The sequence below is a fragment of the Notamacropus eugenii genome, chromosome 2 (assembly GCF_028372415.1).
Source record: "Notamacropus eugenii isolate mMacEug1 chromosome 2, mMacEug1.pri_v2, whole genome shotgun sequence".
Taxonomy (NCBI): Eukaryota; Metazoa; Chordata; class Mammalia; order Diprotodontia; family Macropodidae; genus Notamacropus; species Notamacropus eugenii.
In genome coordinates this window covers 261,276,706-261,299,572 of record NC_092873.1, presented here as the reverse complement: position 1 = coordinate 261,299,572, position 22,867 = coordinate 261,276,706, and the positions used below count along the sequence as shown (strand labels likewise).

The window sequence follows — 22,867 nt, the reverse complement described above, 5'->3', positions numbered from 1 at the left end:
CTTTACAGCTTGTTCTGCTTGTCCCCAGAAAAAAAAAGAACTAGGAGCAGTGAGTGAAAAATTGCAAGGGAAGTCAAGAAATATTTATTATTATTTCTTCTTTTTATTATTAAATTATTACATTAAACGCCTCCTATGAGACAGGCTACTTGCTTTGCAAGGGGGCATTTTAGCTTGAGGTTATGACAAATTCATTAATCCAGCTGCAGAATGGGGGACGGCAGGTCCCCCGTTACACATCATCCCGCAGCGCCGATCGCGAACCAGGACTCCTAGGCGCTGACGCAGGGCTGGCTCAGATCAGGGCATCTCCACCTAAAAATCAGACTAAAAGCCCCCGAGACCACAAAGCCTCCAGCCAGTCTCCGCCAGGAGCCCCTGGCTAGCTAGAAATCCCTTCCATCCACGCGGCCGCCTTCGCTGGTGTTAGCCAAGGAAGGGTTGGGGCGCTCATCTCTACCCCCCGGGGCCTAAGAGGACCTGGTCTATAACGAGTGTTGGTTAAACGGACGAAGGGCTAACCTGGGGGTTCAGGTGGCTCAGTAGGTAGGAGCCGGGCTTGGGCACCACGAGTGCCAGCCCCGCAGCCGGGCTGCGACACCCAGGGAGTTCGAGATTCCCGCCCCTGGGCAAGTGACGCGAGCTGCCTCAGTTACCCCATCTGTAAAAGGAGGGTAAGAGCAGCCCCTCCCTGCCAGGGTTGTGGTAGGATGCGGTGACATAAAGGTGCCCAGGGCCTGGCACACGGCTTCTATAAGCGTTTTATATAAAAGTATCTTTGAGAAGCGGTCCTTTCAAACCCCAGGAATCACGCTTCAGGCTGGCTTTCGCGGTTTGTCATAAACCGTCTTTAAAACGGGAGCTTGTTTGTCATTAACGTTGAAGCTGAGACCGTCCTCCGCCCTCCCCCCTCCCCACGCACCCCATATAGAGGGAGGAGGACGTGGGGGGTCCGTGGTAGCCCGTGGGTTCAGCTTTTACGGTTCACGAAGGCAAGGTGAAAACCACGCCGCTCGGAACAGGAGCGCAGGGCATCCGCGTGACGACCGGCGTGAGGTCACTCAGGTTGGGGGCGGGGAGTGTGAGCAGCCTCAGGAGCTCCGCAAGGGCGCCCTTGAGGGAAGACGACCGGAACAATAGCGGGGCGGGACAGCGGGGCCACCTAGCCGCTCGCTAATTGGGGAGCAGACAGCGCCGCAGTCGGCCAATGGGTGGGGACCTCCTGGTTCAGCCAACCCCGAGGAGCCCGCCCCGGTTCTCGCCCCGCCCCCTTTTCCTCCTCTCCTCCGGACGGGGGAACTGGTATCTCTTAGCAACCTTCCAAGTGGGTTCGGCGGTGCTTTACGGCCCCCTCCCCTACCCCACCAACGGAGGGGAGGGAAAGGGGTGTGCAGCCTATGCGGAACCAATCAGTCGCCCGCTCCTTCCCCCTGGGGCTAATCACCCGGGAGACTGAGGAAGGGGGGAGGGAGAGGGAGGCCGCCGTAAAGCGCGGGTGGCGCCGCGGTGAAGCCGCTACGGTTGGGGGTGGTGAAGGGGAACTTCCTGCCCGCCCGGGCCGGGTCGGCTGGCTTGTCATTGGGGTAGAGCCGAGGCGGCAGCGGCGTCGGCAGCCATGGCGGGGGCGCTGGTACGGAAAGCGGCTGACTATGTCCGGAGCAAGGATTTCCGGGACTACTTGATGAGGTGACGACGGAGGGTCCGCGGGAGGGGGAGAGGAAGCCCCCGGTCTCCCGGTCCGTCCTCGGCGGGAGACCTGAGCGGCGGCCGCACCTGCCCAGGCTCGGTTCCGCTCGGGCTGGCGGCCCGGAGGCGAGGGGGAGCCTTTTCCTCCGGACCCAGCCCGGCGCGCTGAGCTCCGCAGCCAGGGTCCGGCCTCCTCGCCCTCGCGGCTTCGCTTTACAGACGAGGAAACTGAGGCTCACGGGCTGCGGCTGGCCTGTCACGGAAGAGTCGGAGCGGGGACTCGAGCTTGGGCGCCGAGGCGGAGGGTTTGCGGTGGTCGGGGGGAGCCGGGTCCGGGCTTGGCTGCCGCTTGAATAAAATAGGTCTTAAATTAGAGCTGGAATGCGCTCTGGAGACTGCGCACCCACCACTCTCCTTTTACAGACCGGGAAACTGAGGCACTGAGGGCTCACCTGAAGTGCCCGGGCTCACGCAGCTAAGTGTTTGCGTCCAGGGGCCAAGGGACTTGTCCTGGGTCACACCTCTGGTAAGAGCTGGACGATAGTGACCTAGAAAGTACTTCAGAGCCCCTGAGTCCAACCCGACCCTTTTATAAAAAAGGAAGCTGAGGCACAGAGGTTAAAGTGATGTGTCCTTACACCACTAGTGCATGCCTGAGGCAGGATTTGATCCTGGAAAGTACTTTAGAGGCCAGGAGTTAAACCTGCTCATTTTACACAAAAGGAAACTGAGATATGCATAGGATTAAGTGACTTGCACCGAGCCACAAAGCCAGTTAGGTGTTTGAGGCAGGATGTGAACCCAGTTCTTCTGACCCCACCGAAGCCCCAGTGCCCTCTTCTAATGGACCATGAGTGTCAGGAGTGACTGACCCAGCTTGGGGAAGGAGAGGGGGTGAAGATCCGGTGCTGATTGTTCATGTCAGTCCTTCCTCATCTCCCTGAAAGGTTCAGGTCTGGGGCAGCCCAGGTCATGGCCTTGGGGCTTTTGACTGGACAACTTTGCAGGCAGTTTAGGAGCCTGGAGCAAGGGTGATCGATGTCTAGTAGGATATTCCTTTAGTGAGGAATTTCGTGGTCTGCCCAGCCTCCCCCTAGGGTTCAGAACTAAAATGACTTTGAACCTGTTTATCATTTAGACATTGGGAAAGAAAACTTTTGTGTGCTGGCCTGAAGGCCATGTTGTCCTAAGTGTTATTTTTGCTAGGCAAAGCACTAAAAATTTAAGATGTATATTTACCTGCTTGTTAACTGATTTGCAGTTTATCTGTAATAATAGGTTACATTTTGTATACATTGTCATGTTGGCCTTACAACAGCCCTGTGAAACACGAGGAATTGTTCTCTGTCCATTTTACCACTGAGGTCCTGAAAATGTAAATTGACTTAGTACCAGGTCACTAACTTGTTATGAACCGGACCTGGAAGCCCATTACTTTTAGCATTGTGGTGGCCTCCGATCTGAGGACTTTACTGACCTCTCTTCCGGGAGTGGGTGGTATTTCCCTTTCCATCTTACTTTGTATTCGTTTTGTGTGTACTTCACATTTGTTGTTGTGTTTGTCCTTCTTTCTCAAAGAGGATCCTGACAGCTAGATGATGACATGGCTTGCAGTTGACTTTGATCTGGGTAAGGGAGGGCTGTGCAAGGTCACCAGCCTCACTTTCTTCTGAGCCGTCTGGGTCCAGTGGCCTAATATTCATCAGGATGACTGGACATGGCCCAGGATGCAGTAATGTATTTCTTGGTGTACACAGTTGTATCTCCTCAGTAAAAGCCCTACTTTTTTTTTTTGGTCTTTTTGTCCCTTAAGCCTCACACACCATAGGTGCTTATGGAATACGTACTGCTTATGGAATACATACTGTAGGGAGGTCAGGTTTCCCAACCAGATCAACAGACCTGGAGGTGACTGGAGGCTCTCCATGGAGATGGAACTGGCCAGCTGCCAATTATACATTCTTTGTTCACCTGGCACACAGGTGACTACATCAGGATATATGACTGGACTTTTTTAGTACTATAAAAAGTCACAAGGAAAGTCACCTTCTGTTCACCTTGCACTTCTCAGGTCCCAGCTGATGAGGGGTTTGAGAAAAGCAGGTATGGACACCAACATGACCCTTATGGTAAAATGTGACCAAACAGTGTGATTGTTTTACAAGTCTACTCTTTATTTAATGGAAGAACTTCACATTAAAATGGGGGTAGCGTTATTTTATGTTAAATAGCTAAACAGTCTTTATACTATATAAACTGAGCATTTGTATATGATGTAATTTAGAAGAACCGTACACCACTCTTTTTTAAAATCCTTTTCTCCATCTTTTACGTTTCCTTTAAGTTACAGTGAAAGGATATTCAAGATGAAAAGCCCCATTTGACCGTATGTATTTTCAGCACCCATTTAACTTTCATTTCCAAGCTTTTCCTTTTGACATTTCTAGCACAACTCATTTTGAAATTACTATTTAAAAGGATGGGGAGGCATTTGAAGCATAACTAATATATACAAATTTGGCTGATAAACTAGGTTAAAGCAGGCTTTCTTTACTTAACTGATTTTTTATACAAAAACATGTAAATTGGTGAGAGAACTTTAGTGAACTCTGCCTTGGCACTCATCTCACCCCCAAGGGCACTTTACAGATGTATATTGTATTTATACAATTCAGTAAATGTCAGTTTTGTATTTTATATTTCATTGGGAAAAACTATATGGATTTGAAATCCTAGTAGATCTCTAAGAAATATAATGCACCCTCTCTTGTGGAACAGTGAACTGGGGAACAAAAGCTGTTGACTTGTCAATACTTCCATGTCCTCAGATGAAGAAGAAGAAAAAATGTCCAAGAATGATTTTGGTAGTGGGAGATTTTGTTTTGTTTTAAATTAAAAAAAAATCAGTAGTCCTTTTTGGAGGAAGCAGACAACGTAATGGAAGGAAGGGAGAAGTAAAGCAGACAGATGTCTGTTTTGAAATAACTTAAGGCCTTGAGTGCTACTTTAGCTGTTTACTACCATAGTTTTTTTTTTCTGCTAATAAAATGAGGCATTTATTAAGTATATTGAAAAGGTGACATATAACAAGTTTTTTTTAATAGTGGAGGAAGTTTATTAAATGGATATCATTTAAATTATTTTCCATTCCTTTGTTGTTGTTCAGTTGGGTACAGCTAGTGTCTGAGGCCAGATTTGAACTCAGGAAGATTCATCTGCCTGACTCCAGGCCCAGCCTCTCTACACACTGAGCCACCCAGCTGTCCCATTCCTTTAGATTCTACTTATTTCTGCTACTAGAGGATCATATAATTCTATTTAATGCTTTAACTAAAACTAATAATTTTAGAGCTGGGAGATATCTTGGCAAGTAGGCTTGTTTGGCTGAAGCATGGAGTACATGACAGAGGGAGTCTTATGTAACTAGCCAAAAAAAAGGCAGGCATGCTCCATGAAAAGGGATGGATAGGATTGATATAAATGGATGTGAAGGAATCAGAGATGGTGCCCAAGAAAGGGAGCTTTGGCCTAGTTAGTCTGAGTTATTGGGATTCTGGGTGAAAGATGGGAGAGAAAAGTGCATGCAGCAGTGTGGCAGTTGATGAGATGTCCACACTGCTAGGCCTTGGTGTTCCGATGGCAAAAATGAAGTTCTGGCCCTCATCACCTCTTTCCTGGATTGTTGCAAAACCTACTATTGGATTTCCTTATCCCTAGTCTTACCCTCCATAATCCAACCTCCACTACCTGCCAAAATAGTTTTCCTAAAACAGGCCTGATCATGTCATTCCTCTACTTAAAAATTTTTGGTTGTTCCCTTTTGTTTCTGTGATGAAATACAGATGTTCTGATGTTTGAAGCTTTTCTTGTCCTGGTTCCCACCTAGTTTTCAAGATAGAGTCCATAATGCTTCATTTCATATGTTCTGTATTCCAACCCAGAATTGGATTACTACTAATTCCTGAATTCAGGATGCCATATCACATGAGCATTTAGTTCCTTTTATGCATAGGCACTGTGCTAGGCACTTTGGATACAAAGAAAGAAATTAAATGGCCCTCCCTCCTGAAGTTTTTAGGTTATTAGCATAACACCGGTAGGAAGCACTAGCAGCTCCCTTTTCCTCAGCTTTACACCATTCTTGTGCTCCTTCCCCCGACGCTGGGCTTTGTCCTTATCACTGCTTCTTCTAATTTCTATCTTCCTTCAAAACCCTGCTCCTAGGGCTACTTCCAACCTGGGCCTTTCTTAGTCTCTCTTATTTGATAACAAATACCTCCTGGAGTTACTTTATACTTTTACTTTTATATATGTGCACAGGTTGTATTTCCCCAGTAGATTGTAACTCCTTCAGAGCTGGAACTGTTTAGGTTTTATTTTGGTAGTAGCAGCCATTAATAATAGATGGCATATAGTTGTTTAGGATTTGAAAAGCCTTTGCGTACATCATCTCATTTTATATTCACAACCTTGTAAAATAAGTGCTGTCATTTTTCTCATGTTATAGATGAGGAAACTGAAACCAAGAGGTTTAGGTGGCATATGCAGACATGCATAGGTAATAAGTCTCAGAGGTAGTATTTTTAACCCAGTGCTTCTGTGTGCCATGTCATTCTCTCACAGCGTCTCACGTAGTAGTACAAGTTGGATAAATGTTTGTTGAATCTAAAAATCCTTGGAGTTGTTATATATTAGTAAAGAAACCTTTTAATTTACATTGCAAGAATCAGCACAGTATAGAAGAAAAAAGGTTTGGAATTCTGACTCTGACATCTGACTAAGGGCAAACACTTGGTTTCTTCTGTAAATTGGAAATGACAGTACTGGTACCAAATTCCATATAAGATTGTTGTGGGCAGAGCCTTAAGGAAAGGCCAACTGCCGATATTTTCTGAGTTTATGAGAGATAGATATTAGAGGCAGCCAGGTGGCTCATGAATAGAGTGCTGAACCAGGAGTCAGGAAGACCTGAGGTTAATTCTGGCCTCAGACACTTACTAGCTGTGTAACCCTGGGCAAGTCACTTAACCCCAGTTTGCCTTAATCCACTGGTGAAGGAAATGGCAAACCACTATAGTATATTTACCAAGAAAACCTCACGGACAACACTGGTATGCTGTGGTCCGTAGAGTCACCCAAGAGTAGGCCATGGCTGAACTACAATGGCAAATGTTGGACAGGACTTTTAGAACACAGTATCCTTAGTTTCTTGGGTTTCTTAGTATTCTGTCCTTTATATTTTCTCCCATCCCACTTTCTTGTAGCCCATAATTTTGAAGAACCTAAATCAAGTAGATTAATTTTAGGTTGCTGATCTGATTGTCTTTTTTCGAAAATTCCACCTTTGAGCATTTCTTTTCACACACTGCTTATACCCATTAAGAAGAGAGAAAAGAACAGTCATTCTTTCTTCCCTTTTCCTATTCTGTTTTTGATTAAGAAATGAGAATGACGATAAAGAGAAATTGAAGTAGTTATTCCCATGGGTAAATTGCTCCAACTCTGTGAGGTTAGTGATTGTCTATTTGTTTACTCACTTAATGTAGATACCCTGGTTTTGGTGCTTTGGAATTCCGACATGAAAATTTGAACCCTTGATATTCAATGAGGTTCCAGAGACAGGCTTTCTTTGGTAGGGCCAGATCATGTAATATGTATTATAGATCAAATAATTCTTTGTATTCCATATCTATAAATAAATCTGAAATGAATGTGGTGGGTGATTTCAGCACTCGAGTTAATGAGCTGTGCTAATTTTAGCTGCCAAGTTTCCACAGTATCCTCAAGAACTTATTGCTGTGTTCTAGACTAGAGGTCAGGATAGAATAATGAGAGACCTAAGGGAGATTCTGAGACCTTTCTAATATCAGCAAGGGCATTAAAGATAAAAAGGATGTGCAGTGTAGATGGGTAACAAAACAGGCAGTGTAGTGAAAAGAAACAATCAACTTGCAATCAGAAGGTCCAGATTTGAGTCCTGGCTTCAAAAATTACTGGCTGTGTGAATTGTTCAATTGTATCTGACTCTTTATGACCCAGTTTGGGAGATTCTTGACAAAGATACTGAGTGATTTGCTGTTTTCCTTCTCCAGCTCATTTTACAGATGAGGAAACTGAGACAAACAGGGTTAAATGACTTGCCGAGGGTCTCACAGCTAGTAAGTGTCTGAGGCCAGATTTTTGAAGTCAGGAAGACCTGGCGCTCTATCCGCTGTGCCACCCAGCTGCCTCCATCTAGATGAATATGGACAAATAATTTCATCTCTCTGAGCCTTATTCTTGTGGAGAAAATTATTTTCAAACCGTCAAGTATTATGTAACTAAGCTACCTTTTTCTGCTTAAAGAACCAAAGGCCAAGTATCATATACTTCTTTCATCTTTCCCTCCTCATTTCTACTGCCCCCTCCCTCATACAGATTCTGTCTCTTGCACTCTCATGCTTTACATTTTACTATAAGAGGTGGGAATTTGAAGCTTGTCCTTTCAACTGTTTTGAACTGTTTCACCATAGTTCAGAATTCCCTTGGAATTGGAAGAAATGATAGGCTGATCATGATGAGAGATGGATAGATTGCAATCTGCCTCATTGTGGGAACTTTCAAATTGCTGAGACCAGAGATATAATTTACTGTTAAAGAGCTGAAATCTACTTACCCTTAATATTAGACTAGTTTCTTTATTTTATTTTAACTGAAAAACCTGAATGGAATATACTCCCTCCCTTCTAACATCTAATCAGTTATCAAATTTTGTTCATTTTACTATTACAGTGACTTTTGGATCTACTTCTTTTTCTTTAGCCCCTCTACTACCACCCCAGGCTAGGGCCTCTTCAGAACCTATCAGAATATTGGAAAACCATCTTTACAAGTTTTCATATCTTTCTTCCTCACTCCAGTTTAGCCTTTATGCCACTGTCAAAATAATCTTTTATGGACAGATTGGTCACGTCATATGTTTTCTTAAAACCTTCCAATGATCCTTTGTTATTTGCAAGTAGAATTGTCATCACTCCTTAATGACCTCTTAATGACTTTTACAGTCTTCCTCTACCATTATTTTTCCTACTATTTCATACTTCTCCTGCCATGTACTCTGTGCTCCAGCCAAGTTGTACTATTCACCATTTAATCATGTTTGCTCTTCACCATTCTTCCTCTGCCCTGCTTTTTTTGCTTGTTGAATTCCTACCATCCTTGAAAGGCCATATTGAAGGTAGACTCTTCCATTAAGCTTTGTATGATTTTTTTTTTCCCCAGTCAATGATAACCTTCATTCCCCCATAGAACTTGGTACTTTTGATGCACTTATATACGAGTTGATATTTTAGTTTTCTGTATATACAGTCAGTCTGCAACATTCGTTTAACTTTTGCAACTTCAAGTTGTGATTTTTATTAGTAACTTCTTTTTCATTTTTAGATTGCCAAGCATACTGCCTCTCCCACTGCCTCTGCCCAAGTGGGGCCTTGAGACTCACCCCAAGGGATGTGCTTTCCATTGGGTAACAAACAGTTCAAACACCAAGACAAAGGGGAGATTAGAGATGGCTGGTTCCCCCTTTCCCTTTTTTACCTCAGGCTTCTGGCATTTCAGCTCTTCTTCCTCTCCCTCAGGCTCTTCTCTCCCCTGCATTTTACTGTGTTAGGAAAACTGCAAATTACAGAAGTATTGTTTTGTTATAAAGAATTACATGCAGAAAAGTGTATTTTCAGCGATATCTAGGAAAGGATTATAATTTTCTGTGGTTATGTGAACCTAACTCCCTCTTTCCTATAAGTTCAATACATCATTATTTGTGGTTTTGATTTTTACCCCATTTTCTAGGAACATTCCCCTTGAGAAAGTTGAGGATTGAGTGTCCTTATTTGTGTATGTAGTATATTTCCATCACAGATTGTAAATTTGCTGAGGACAAAGTCTATATGTCATCTAAACTATTCCAGTTTCTAGCCTAATCCTGTACAGATAATAGTCATTTTATAAATTGCTTCTTTGGTAGAATATAACAAATTATTTCTGGAAAAGAGGCTAAATCTTAAACTGCTATATCATTTACTGTCTAAAAATTTCTTTTGAAACCCCAAACTTCAAGTTCTCAGAATATTCTGAACTTACTCCACATTGCTAGGGTGCTAAGACAGTAATCCCCCACTTCATTTTGCTATCCAAAATATGGTTCAAAGATCTGCAGATTTTGATTTTTAGAAAAATTTATGTTACCAATTTTTTGTTCAAACGGTAGGCATGTGTGTTTATGTGACTGGGTGTGGGTGTGGTCAGAAAGAATCAGGATATCTGAGCTGGAAAAAACCTTGGACAGGTTCCCTCCCCACACATACCCATACCCCTTATTTTACCAAGGGGAAGGAAATGTAGGCTAAGGACCCCAAAAGTGGTCATACTACTAATTAGTAGCTGGGACAGCAATTAGTAGAACCCAAGTATCCAGACCTTGTGTAATGTTCTTTGCACTATATCATGTTGCCTTTCTCTAGAAATAGGCCCCTGACGCAGCAGCAAGTGTTAGTGGCTTCTAGCAGTGACACCACCCAGAAGATGAACGTGGTCATTTGCTAGGTCCAAAAGAAGAGCTTTCCTTCCTGGGAATCTCAGGGTAGAATAAGTGGGAACTATACTATCCCCTGTAAGTATCCTGAAACTCCCCATACGGAGATGATAGACAGTCATAGAGATGAAAACTTGTTTTTGTACTGTTGTAATCATCACTATATACAGATAATGCTGTTTGTTTTTTTTTTAACTGGTAGTATTTATTTTAGTTCTTTTTGAGAGAGAAATTGCAGTCTAAAGGAGAAAAAATTTGGAGGCCCTTCTCTAAGATGACTCACGTGCACATATTAAATGATCATGACAAATAAACGTTATTTTAATTTTTCATGCTGACCCTGTAAAATATGCCTGGATACTTCTCACCATTTTTTCATGTAGTAATTCTGACCTTTGCTGTGAGTTGTTTTCTCTTCCCCAGTTGACTATTAAGGATTAGTAGAATAGGCGTGGTATAAAAGGAATGTATTCACATTTTCCAGATTCCTAGCTAATTTCTGTTCTGTGTTTTTATTTAGATGACTCAAAGTCACGTGTCATGTAATTTTTATATATATATACTTACATGTTCATCAGTCAGTGTATTCTTCCCCCTCAAATTAGCTTGTGTTTACTTATTTATAGGTGTGCTGTATTCTGTCACCGAGGGGCAGCTAGGTGGTGCAGTGGGTAGAGCACCAGTGCAGGAGTCAGGAGGACCTGAGCTCAAATCTCACTTCAGACACTTGACACCCACTAGCTGTGTGACCTTGGGCAAGTCACTTAACCCCAGTTGCCTCATCCTGGATTATCTCCAGTCATCCTAATAAATATCTCATCACTGGATTCAGATGGCTCTAGAGGAGAAGTGAGGCTGGTGACCTGCATAGCCCTCCCTCAAAACAAAGTCAACTGCAAGTCATGTCACCATTTCTCTGATGGCATGGTCTTCTTCAGTAACGAAGGACGAACACACATTCTATCACCACCATCCCTCAAGTAGAATATAAACTAATTGAGGTCAGGGACTATTTCACTCTTGTGTTCAAGTTCACAGTTCCCGGCATATAGTGTTATTGAAGACTAGATGCTGTTTCGTACATGCCAGATGCTTAGCAAATACTTGCCAAGTTGTATTGGTTTTGTGTAACTGAAAATGAATACAATTTTCGAAGCACATGTATGTGTAAAAATATACTTATATGTGTAATTCACATTAACTTGATATTTGCAACAGTCCACTAAAATTGGCAGAAGTATTAGTTTCTTCACAGTTTAAAGTCTCTAGTTCAAAGGCAAGCAGCATATTAATGGCAGAAGAGGGACTGGTGCCCAAATCTTCAGACCCTGAGTCCAGGGAACCCTGATATATTTATATGGCCACGGTGGCTTTACTTGCACTTCTCAAAGTGGCAGTTACCAAAGTTCCTAAAAGTTGCAAATTTGAAGTTACAAAAATTCTGCTTAAGAGCAGGTACAAGCTTATTAGCATATTATCTTGCAGCTGAGAAGGGATTGATTCCCGAGCCAGGAAGGTCCAGCACTATAACACACTTGATCAGGTTCTGTGTATAAAAGCACACTTTCCATGTAGCCGTAAAACACATATCTTATTCCTCCCATCTTCCCCCTATAATTTATGGCTATGTGGAAAACATGGCTTTAGATCCTGAACAAGGATATTTGGATTATTGTGTTATAATGGTTCCTTGTTCTGGCTAGACAGGCAGCTATATGGCACAGTGGACAGAGCCCCAGACCTGGACACATCTTTGTGAGTTCAAGTCCAGCCTCAGATACTTATTGTGTGACCCTGGGCAAGATACTTAACCCTGTCTGCCTCAGTTTCCTCATCTGTAAAATGAACTGGAGAAGGAAATGGTAAACCACTTCAGTATATTTGCCAAGAAAGCCCCCAGTGAGGTCACAATGTGTCAGACATCATTGAGGAGTGAGCAGTAGTAACAAGGAGTTCTGTGCTAGGGCATCTTGTAGGGTATTATACTCTAACTGGCTCCATCTCACCGGCAGGACAGCATGCTATGTTTGAATTTGTTGGGAAACAGAATTTTTGTCATTTCAGGTTGTTCTGTCTCCCTAAATAATGTGGTTTGCCTGCTTGTTCTGGTGCACTTGATATACTGGAAAATCAAAGTGGTTTAGTGGAAAGACTCCTGACCTTGGAATAATTGGATGAGGGTTCAAATCCTAGTTTTGTCTTTTCCTACCTGGGTGACTTTGGGCAAGTCACTTCTTCACTTCTCTGAGCCTCAGTTCCCTCATCTGTAAAGTAGGAGCTAGGTGACCTTCAAGGTCCCTTCTACTGTGAAAATAGGAACGCTGTTTGAAATGTTCTTTCCCCCCTAAATTTATTTATTTATTTACTTTTAGTTTTCAACATTTGGTTTTGTAAGATTTTGCATACTAAATTTTCCCCGTTCTCTTTGCTTCCCCATCCCCAAGACAGCATGCATTCTGATACAGGCTATATATGTGAAATGTACTTTTAAATGCTACTAACACAGTCAGTTAACACTTTTCACATGAGAATTTATAACTATTGATATCTAATACTTCTGATAAACAAAAATTATAGAAAATTGAATGGGTTGGGAACATATTACTGAGAATCTTCTAAGTATCAATTTACTTGTTCTTTATGCCTTTGCTGTAACCACAGAAATGTTGAGGGGGAGTGGGAGGTACAAAATTGCAACAAGCAGTTAGTGCAGAAATAGAAGTCAATTCAGTATGAAATTTAGAATTTGTTCTAAATGTTGAACTTTGGGCATTTCCATCATCTTGTTACTAAGTTAGCAGAAATTAGGTTGGTTTGTTACTGAACACTGAAATATAATTAGTATGATTATAAGGCTATCATAATCTGCTTTTATGGTATAACTTTTCATAAGTATTCCACATATATAAAATAGTAATATTTTAACAGATATTACCTTTAGATAATAATCATCATGAACTTTTTAAAGAACCTTCCAAAAAAAGTAAAAGAATGCTTGACATATTTAAGGCCGAATGACTTAGAACAATGGTCCAGATACACCTGTGAGGTTAGGATTAACTCATAGATCCAGTATTTTTCATGAAAGCAACTGAACTATTTTTTTTTTTTTTTTTCCCTATGTTTCCCTGTTTGAACCTCGATGGCCACTCATAAAATAGTACGGTAAGAAAACTGTTTGTACTTCATTTCAGGGCCTTACAGAGTAACTTCATTTTCAAAGTTATGGACACCTGACCTGGCTCCCTTTGTCTGAGATAGCATATCTAAACCACCTTGACTGGTGAGTTATAGAATAAATTTGTCCCCAGTTTTACCTCTTTTCTTTTTTAAGTCCATTCTGTCCTGACTTCTAAGGAGAAGTGATTCCCATATAGCAGCTTTTCTCCTACTCCTGTTTATGTACAGAGAGCTTATAATAGTTTCCATTTTTACCAGTTAACTGAACTCCCCAACCAGTAAGATCAGGCAAAAGGCAGCAAAAGTAGGAGGTACTTCTTTCTCCACAGAGGTATTGCCATGACTATACTTGAGAATCATCATCCAAAACATTGTGCCATATATTACAGCATCAGCTGTTTTAACACAGATATCTGCTCCACAGCTATGATTACACAAGGTTTTTTGATCTTAAAATAGCCATTTCTGTTCTTAATGCTAATTATAAAATTCCTTGTTTTTCTGACTGAGCATAGATGTTACATATAGTAAGAAAAGAATTCAGATACAGTATTTTGCTAGAAAGAAACCATGCATAATAAAACTAAATGGTTAGATGATTTAGGGGTCCATAAATGAGATTGCTTTTACCTTTAATTTAGCTTACTGGTAAAAAATATATATATATATATATATATATATATATATATATATATATATATATATATATATATATATATATATATATACACATATTTATGACAGTGTGTGTATATATATATATATATATATATACGTGTGTGTGTGTATAGATATATATCCATTCATCTATCTATCTGTCTATCTGTCTGTGTCTTCCATCTACTCAGTTTCATCGATTTAGTTAAAGTATAACTGTGAACTATTTACTACTATTCCTTAGAATGGAAACATCTAGAGAGTGATATGAAGTAGAAAGAAGTTACAAAGTCACTTTGTGACAAAAGTCACAAATAGAGCAGTGTTGAGACCTTTTATTTTTAGCATGTAGAAATTAAGTTCTTTCACTGCCTTCTCCCATTAAATTATATGTGTGTATGTGTATAACATGCATATGTACATAAACAAAAAGTATTTGCAAAGTAGGTTTCCAGAAATTATATCATAGATGATCAACTTGAGTACCAAAAAACTTAGACACTGAGCAGTTTTGTAAAATGAATTGTGGAAATCCTGTGTAGTTTTTTTCCTCACACTCACTGGTAGGTAAAAGTTAATGCTAACTGTATTTGTCTACGTTTACATGACTGGGGGCAGTACTTGCTTTGTCTATACAAGAAAAATAGGCAGACAACTTTAAATCAGCAGTAAGTTTTACAGACTTTTCTTTCTCCTCCATTGTAGCTATTTTATCAACCATAAATCTTGGAAACATCAGCTTAAAAAAAAAATCTTGGGCCATCTCTGCCCCACGCCGCCAGAACCCCCAGCACAGTGTGATGCAGCTATTTTCAAAGCCTTCGCCAGCCCCTGACTTCAGATATCTCAAGGGAGATCAAGGTGTAGAGCCAGATGCCGTTGGCCTTTTCTGTCTTAACAGCAGTGTCTGTGGCAAGAGGCGAATCAGCAGCACACCCCAGAGAAGGCCGACAGCGCTGGCAGCCTCTGCCTAGGCAGGCTCACTAGGTCTTCTAGTATCCCTGAGTTCCTGAACAAACTGGCCACTTGGAGAGTCAGTAAAGAATGTAGCAGAGGAAGAGAGATGCGGCAGAAAAAAGAGGAAAATAAAATATCCCAGGTGGAGGAAGGCATGATGACAAAAAGGAAAACAGAATGAGAGTTGGAAAAAAAGAATGGCCAAAAAAAGATGTGGGGGGAAAAAGTGAGTTGGAAAGAGAAAGCTTAGATAGGTTGGGGGGGGCTTTGGAGGGAGGTGGAAGGAGAAAAAGAAGAGATGAACAGAGGATGCTCATGCAGACATAAGGAATTTTAGCATTAAGTCTCATGAGACAATAATATCTTGCCACATAAAGTGTGTGACCAGGTAACCTGTCAGATTCCCTTCCATCAAAGGTTTTATGACAAATGGTTATTTTTAATCCAAATGTGTCTTTTCATAGATTCTTTTCACTGTCATAAATAGTGGTCTTAAAATTAAGTTTTTAGGTGCTTGGGTCTTTTTAGGGTTTTTTCCCTTAAATTTGCTAGTTATTTCTGTATTGGTAAAAATAGGATCAAAAATTATGCTAACTGAAAGTAAAATATCCATCATTACTTTGACCAGATCTCTAAAAAGCTCCTAAAGAGCTTTGTGCTTCAAGTTGAAAAAATATCATTGGTCCAAATAGTAAGCAAATTATTTTTATTATTTTAGAAACAATTACATTTTTTTTTTTTGTATAGTTGACAACTGGAGGTGTTGGAGGTACTACTTTAAGTTTGTGGAATATCAGGAATGTCACATGTAAGAGCTGGAAAATAATTTATTTTCTTGTTTAGGCTACTACTTAAGAAAGTATGTCCACTTTGGGCTATGCATTTAAGTAGATATCAGGATAAATATGTGAGTGAACCCTCATAAGGCTAGGTTAAAGAGGTATGTTATGTTTTTCCCAAAGATGAGACTGAATGCATTAGTTAAGAGGTTGACGAATCTTTATTCCTTCCCAATTTTTAAATGGGGTGGTTAAGGATGGTCTAGTGGGTCTGTCTAAAGATTGGTGGTCTGCCTAGAGCCCCTTCCAGTCCTAGATTAAATATATAAAAACTTCAAGCCTATATTTATGTACTTTAGCAACTCAATGTCTAAATTTTGAACACTATTGAAGTAATGCTAGTAATGAAGGAAGATAGATTAGATGTAACGAGACACTTTAATACTAATGTTACTTTTACAAAGTAGGAGGGACATTTTAATATTAATGTTACTTTTGAAAATAGGAAATAATTTGACATTTCATAGTTTTGACTTGATTCTTGTTCCCCGTTTTTATTTCTTCATTGTTTTGTAGCACTTTTGGGGACCAGTAGCCAACTGGGGGCTCCCCATTGCAGCCATCAATGATATGAAGAAATCTCCAGAGATCATTAGTGGCAGAATGACATTTGGTAAGAATGTGACATTTGAGTAATTAGAAAATTGACGTGCTTTATTAAGGTTTTCAGCCTGTTTTATACTACAGTGTTAGAAATACAATTTTTACGTTCAGGTTTTGTTTTTGTTTGGTTTTTTTGTTTTGTTTTTGCTCGGGAAGGGAGGGGATTGTGATGTGTAAAAGGAGAAGAAAAGAATATTGGCTAAAAATTATCAGTCTTTCTTAAAGTTTATTTTGACATCTTTCAAAGGGTATCTTGCTATTTAGTTTACTTTGTAGTATTTTGTTAAGGTCTAACATTGCAGTCATTATTAGAGTAGAGAATGGTACAGAAATAGTACTGACACAGGGGAGACATTTGACTCCTATTCGAAACATTTTAATTCCATTTTCCTCCCTTAATATGCTTTTAAGAACTAAAGTGGCTCAAACATCCAGTATATTGAAATGATAAATGGGTCTTTATTATACTCATACTGCCTTTTATCACATGTTATACACTTCATCTTTGCCATAAGTTTGAAAATGTTACAGATAATTGAAAATTATTTAAAACTATGATCACAGGATCTGATTTTGAGTTGGAAGACACCTTAAAAGGCCATTCTGAGACTCAAAGGTTAAGTGACTTAGCCATAGTCACATAACCATTAAGTGGAAGTTCTTGGTTCTGAAGACAATTTCAGAGTTCTTTCCACTCTACCACACTAACTGTTAACCCCATTTTCATAGAATTATAGCATTAGAACAGAAGTTCTGAACCTGGAGTCTGTGAACTTGGTTTTTTTAAAAAGTATTTTGATAACCTTATTTCAATATAATTGGTTTCCTTTGTATTCTTGCATATTTTATATTTTTAAACACATTCTGGACATTTTGTATTTTTAAAAACATTCTGAGAAGAGGTCCATGAGCTTCCCTAGACAGCCAGAGTGGGGAGGGGGTTTGTTGTTTAGTTGTTTCAGATTCTTATTTGGGGTTTCCATGACAAAAGATACTGAAGTAGTTTGCTGTTTCCTTCTCCAGCTCATTTTACAGATGAGGAAACTGAGGTAAATAAGTTTAAGTTACTTGCCCAGGGTCACATAGATTATGAGTATCTGAGGCCAGATTTGAATTTAGGAACATGAGTTTGCCTGACTCCAGTCTTGACACTCTTATCTACTGTGTCACCTAGTTGTGGTGAAGAATTCCTGCTTTGAATGTGGAGGGGCCATCAGTGTCCTCTAGTCTAACTTCATTTTACCATTGAAGAAAGTGAAGCCCAGAGGGGTTGAGTGACTTGCCCAAGACCATGTAGTTAGTAAATACAGAATGCCAACATAAACTTCCTGGGCATGAGTATCTATTTCTCTCTATTGACTGATAGATACTCATGTTTAGGAAGCTTATGTTGACATTCTGTATTTACTAACAACGTGCATAAACTATCTAAGAAGACCTTGGTCTCCAAACATTTGTAGTGATCATTAATAGAACTAATTTTACATTGTGCCCACCACCAAATTTTTCTAAGTATTATTGAGAAGTACACTAGTCAGTGTTGGCCACCTTGATCCTCAAGGTAGTGACTTGCCCATCACTGGAGGTATGTAAGCTGAGGGCAGATGACCCTCAGTAGGAGATACTTGTGGGTTGCTGTCTGCCATCTGGCTGACTCACGGTTCTCTGTGGCTGCTTTTTTGCACAGCTCTTTGTTGTTATTCTTTAACATTCATGAGATTCGCCTACAAAGTGCAGCCTCGGAATTGGCTCCTCTTTGCATGCCACGCCACGAATGAAGTAGCCCAGCTCATCCAGGGAGGACGGCTCATCAAACACAAGTAAGCCATTGGTTTAGGAGGGAGAAGAAAGAGTCTGAACCCTGAACCGACGGCCTGTGGCAGGCATGGTTAGATGTTTGCCAGCTGTAATAGGGCCCTTCCACTGGCAGGAGACAGGGCCTGTCGTAAGTGCTGAGAGAATTTCATTTAAAGCTTGGCAAACGATGAAGCCAGGTTTTTTTTTTATGGTGCATTAGCTTTGTAAAGTCATTTTTTTTAAACAGCTCAGTCATTCTGTATTTTTATTAATTTGGAAATTTTAACAAATATTCTTGTTTGGGTCTGAATTGGACCCAAATATTAGATGATTGCCATGTGATCTTGATGCTCACTGATTTTCTTTTTCTTTACAGGATGAGTAAAAAAACCTCCGTGTAACAATGGGAGGAGGGGTCATATCTGCTGTAGGGACAGCATTTCCAGCAGCAGCAGCTGGGTCACAGATTCCATCCCACATGGTCTTGCTGAGGAAGATAACAGCATCTTTTCATTAGCCAGACTTATTTCTTTAGAAAGAGCTAAGAGTACCTAAAATAACTCTTTGCTGCCTTACAAATACTTAACATATTTTCTCTTTTTAAAGAATAGTTCAAATTATGCAACTCATTTAATGGTCTCAATGATAGTTTTAATTTTCATAATATGTATATTAGCTCTCAGTCATGAAATTTATCTTATAAAAAACTGAAGAGAGCAAAGCTTGTAACTTTGAGCACTTTGGTACACAGATTTGGTTTGTTCTATAATAGTAACAGGTCAGCTTGTGGTAGTTGGCCATATACAAAAAATTTATTTCCAATGAAGTAAATTGTTTGAATCAGTTATCTGGGTAACTTCCATGCAGTATGTACGATCAAAATGCTGTAACTTAATTGCAATAAATCACTGAAATATTAAATTTCCTCTGAGGATATGAACTTATTAATTTCTCCGTCCTGATTCTCCTTGAGTGTTTTGAAACATTCAGCACTTTTGAATGGTGTAGTACCTGAGCTAAATCTTGAGGGTGATATTCAGAAAGGTAGGGATGAAGTAATACATTCCATGTGCATGCACAGAGGTGGGAGAAGCAAGGTCCAGGAAGATGGGGAGAATGGGCTCCATTTTTGCTGGAACAGAAGGTGTGTGAACAAAACAGACACCTACAAGATAGATATGTAATCAGGAAAATGGAAGGTAGCCTTGGTCAGGAGGCCACCTGAAGGAGGCCACCCTTGACTGGGCTTGCAGCCCCTTGTTACCTCTGCTTCTATAACTTCTGTCCCTTTCTCATCAGTCATAGTGCCACCATTTGTATTCAGGTCCTCATTACCTCTAAACTGTACTATTGGAATTGCTTCCAAATTGTTGTCTCCAGCCTCTCACCCATTTTTAGTCCATCACACAGCTGTCAAAAAAACTTACACAAAGCTCACATTTGATCATAGCACTCTCCTGCTCTAAAACCTTCAGGGACTCCCTATTACCTGTAGGATAAAATGTAAATTCCTCAGTTTGGCACTTAAGACTGTCCAAAATCAGATTCCAATCTACCTTTCCAACCTTGTTTTATTTTACTGTCTTTTATATACACTTATGTCCCAAAAAACCTGGACTACTTTTCCCCCAATCTCAATATATTCTCAAAAGCTGTCCCCCATTCCTGAAATGTACTATTGCATCCTTATCTTTCAAAATTCTTTTTTGTCAAGGTTCAGCCTCCATGAATCCATTCTTGTCCCATTTCCTTCTGGTTAAAAATAATCTCTCAAATTTTCCTAGAGGACTATTCATGGATCTCTGTCTCCTGTGTCTCATCTCCTACATTCTCTGCCTTTTAATTACCTATATTCATATCCTTCCCCACCCTTCCTCTGAATTTTACCTGGCCCCAGCACCTTGTACTTAATAAATATAGTTGGGTTTTTAAATCAAATGTGTACATAAAGAGATACTTCCACATGCTACTTAGGGAGAAAGTGTCAGCTCAAAGAAGTGACTGATGGTAGAATTTGACACGAGCAAGTCATGGAGTAGAGATGTTGGGAAAAAGGTTATTCAAGAATCACATCAAATATCATTTCTAGAAATAGATCTAAGTTGTTGCTAGGATTTGTGATCAGTGAAAACTGCCCTCATAAGCTTTTTATGCATCAAAACTCTTTCCGATACAAACTGAGAAAGATACAGTGGTAGAAGCCTTTTCTTCTGGAGTGAAGTAGTGAATTGTCATAATGGAGAGAGAGCTCTATCTAGCCTAGGAATCAGGTGATTTGAGTTCTCAACTGGGCTGTGATTTAGAATCAAAAAATTCCCAAGATGATTTCATTCCACACCATCACTTTACAAATGAAGAAATGGCCAAGTGGGGTTAGAATTTGAACCCAGATGCTTCAATACCAAACTTGGTCTTTTTTAACATCATGCTTCTGTTATAGCTTGTGGCTAAAATGTTATCTTGTAGAAAAGATGTTCAGTTTTATGTAACAGAGCTGCTGCTTGGTTGCTGCTTGGTCCAGAGGAATGAAGTAATAGACCCTCTCCTTTCTCCACTAAAAGACACCTCTGCTCAGTGGGATCCATGGACATGATGGATCCCAACTCATGCTTTGGTCCTACTGCTGGAGAATGTTTTAAGGTTTAGGTTTTGGCTTGTGTCTCCCCAAAAAGGTGAGTAGAAGACTGAGTGTACAGTCCATATTGGGTATGAAACAGGAATTTATTTTATTTCCTCTACACCAAAGAAATGCTAAGACAAAAAACTGAATCAATTGGGAGAACAGGCAATTCTCCCATTCTTGTTCATTGACAAGAATTAAGCAATCAATAAGGCAGCTAGGTGGCACAGTTGAGAGTGCTAGGCCTGGAGTCAGGAAGACTCAAGATGAGTTCAAACAGACTCAAGATGAGTTCCAATCTAGCTTGACACCCTCGGCAAGTCACTTAACTCTGTTTGCTTCAATTTCTTTTGGTTTCTCACAAAGTCATTAGCCTCCATCTGTTCCATTCTAATTTTGAAAACTATTTTCTTCAGTGAGCTTTTGAACCTCCTTTTCCATTTGGCTAATTCTGCTTTTTTTTTTTTTTTCTTTTTTTTCTTTTTCTTTTTCATGGCTATTATTTTTTTTTATTTATTTAACTTTTAACATTCATTTTCACAAAATTTTGGGTAACAAATTTTCTCCCCTTTTATCCCCTCCCCCCCCCAAACCCAAGCATTCTAATTGCCCCTGTGACCAATCTGCTCTCTCCTCTATCATCCCTCTCTGCCCTTGTCTCCGTCTTCTCTTTTGTCCTGTAGGGCCAGATAGCTTTCTTTACCCCTTTACCTGTATTTCTTATTTCCTAGTGGTAAGAACATTACAGTTGATCCTAACACTTTGAGTTCCAACTTCTTTACCTCCCTCCCTCTCCACCCCTTCCCTTTGGAAGGCAAGCAATTCAATATAGGCCAAATCTGTGTAGTTTTGCAAATGACTTCCATAATAGTTGTGTTGTATAGGACTAACTATATTTCCCTCCATCCTATCCTGTTCCCCATTACTTCTATTCCCTTTTGATCCTATCCCTCCCCATGAATGTCGACCTCGGATTGCATTCTCCTCCCCATGCCCTCCCTTCTATCATCCTCCCCACCCTGCTTGTCCCCTTGTCCCCCACTTTCCTGTATTGTGAGATAGGTTTTCCTACCAAAATGAGTGTGCATTTTATTCTTTCCTTTAGTGGAATGTGATGAGAGTAGACTTCATGTTTTTCTCTCACCTCCCCTCTTTATCCCTCCACTAATGAGTCTTTTGCTTGCCTCTTTTATGAGAGATAATTTGCCCCATTCAATTTCTCCCTTCCTCCTCCCAATATATTTCTCTCTCACTGCTTGATTTCATTTTTTTTTTTAAGATATGATCCCATCCTCTTCAATTCACTCTGTGCACTCTGTCTCTATGTATGTGTGTGTGTGCATGTGTGTGTGTGTACTCCCACCCAGTACCCAGATACTGAAATGTTTCAAGATTTACAAATATTGTCTTTCCATGTAGGAATGTAAACAGTTCAGCTTTAGTAAGTCCCTTATGACTTCTCTTTGCTGTTCACCTTTTCATGGTTCTCTTCATTCTTGTGTTTGAAAGTCAAATTTTCTTTTCAGCTCTGGTCTTTTCATCAGGAAAATTTGAAAATCCTCTATTTCATTGAAAGACCATTTTTTCTCCTGAAGTATTATACTCAGTTTTGCTGGGTAGGTGATTCTTGGTTTTAGTCCTAGTTCCTTTGACTTCTGGAATATCCTATTCCATTCCCTTCGATCCCTTAATGTAGAGGGTGCTAGATCTTGTGTTATCCTGATTGTATTTCCACAATACTTGAATTGTTTCTTTCTAGCTGCTTGCAATATTTTCTCTTTCACTTGGGCATTCTGGAATTTGGCCACAATGCTCCTAGGAGTTTCTCTTTTTGGATCTCTTTCAGGCGGTGTTCTGTGGATTCCTTGAATATTTATTTTGCCCTCTGGTTCTAGAATCTCAGGGCAGTTTTCCTTGATAATTTCATGGAAGATGATTTCTAGGCTCTTCTTTTGATCA

General features: G+C 40.4%; 1 protein-coding gene across 3 annotated transcripts; it reads left to right on the top strand.

Moving 5' to 3' along the window:
- Positions 1–1,489: 1,489 nt before the first annotated feature.
- On the top strand, positions 1,490–19,209 carry MPC1 (mitochondrial pyruvate carrier 1). Of its 3 annotated transcripts, XM_072643857.1 has the most exons (6): positions 13,455–13,538; positions 14,798–14,953; positions 15,797–15,857; positions 16,405–16,501; positions 18,179–18,311; positions 18,665–19,209. In XM_072643857.1, the coding sequence occupies exons 3-6, from the start codon at positions 15,849–15,851 to the stop codon at positions 18,687–18,689; spliced, it is 264 nt and encodes an 87-aa protein (XP_072499958.1). In that variant the 5' UTR covers positions 13,455–13,538; positions 14,798–14,953; positions 15,797–15,848; the 3' UTR covers positions 18,690–19,209. The 3 variants fall into 3 exon arrangements, with proteins under 3 accessions (XP_072499959.1, XP_072499958.1, XP_072499957.1); XM_072643858.1 differs by lacking the exons at positions 13,455–13,538; positions 14,798–14,953; positions 15,797–15,857 and adding exons at positions 1,490–1,686; positions 6,417–6,420; XM_072643856.1 differs by lacking the exons at positions 13,455–13,538; positions 15,797–15,857 and having other exon boundaries at positions 14,504–15,275.
- Positions 19,210–22,867: the final 3,658 nt, after the last annotated feature.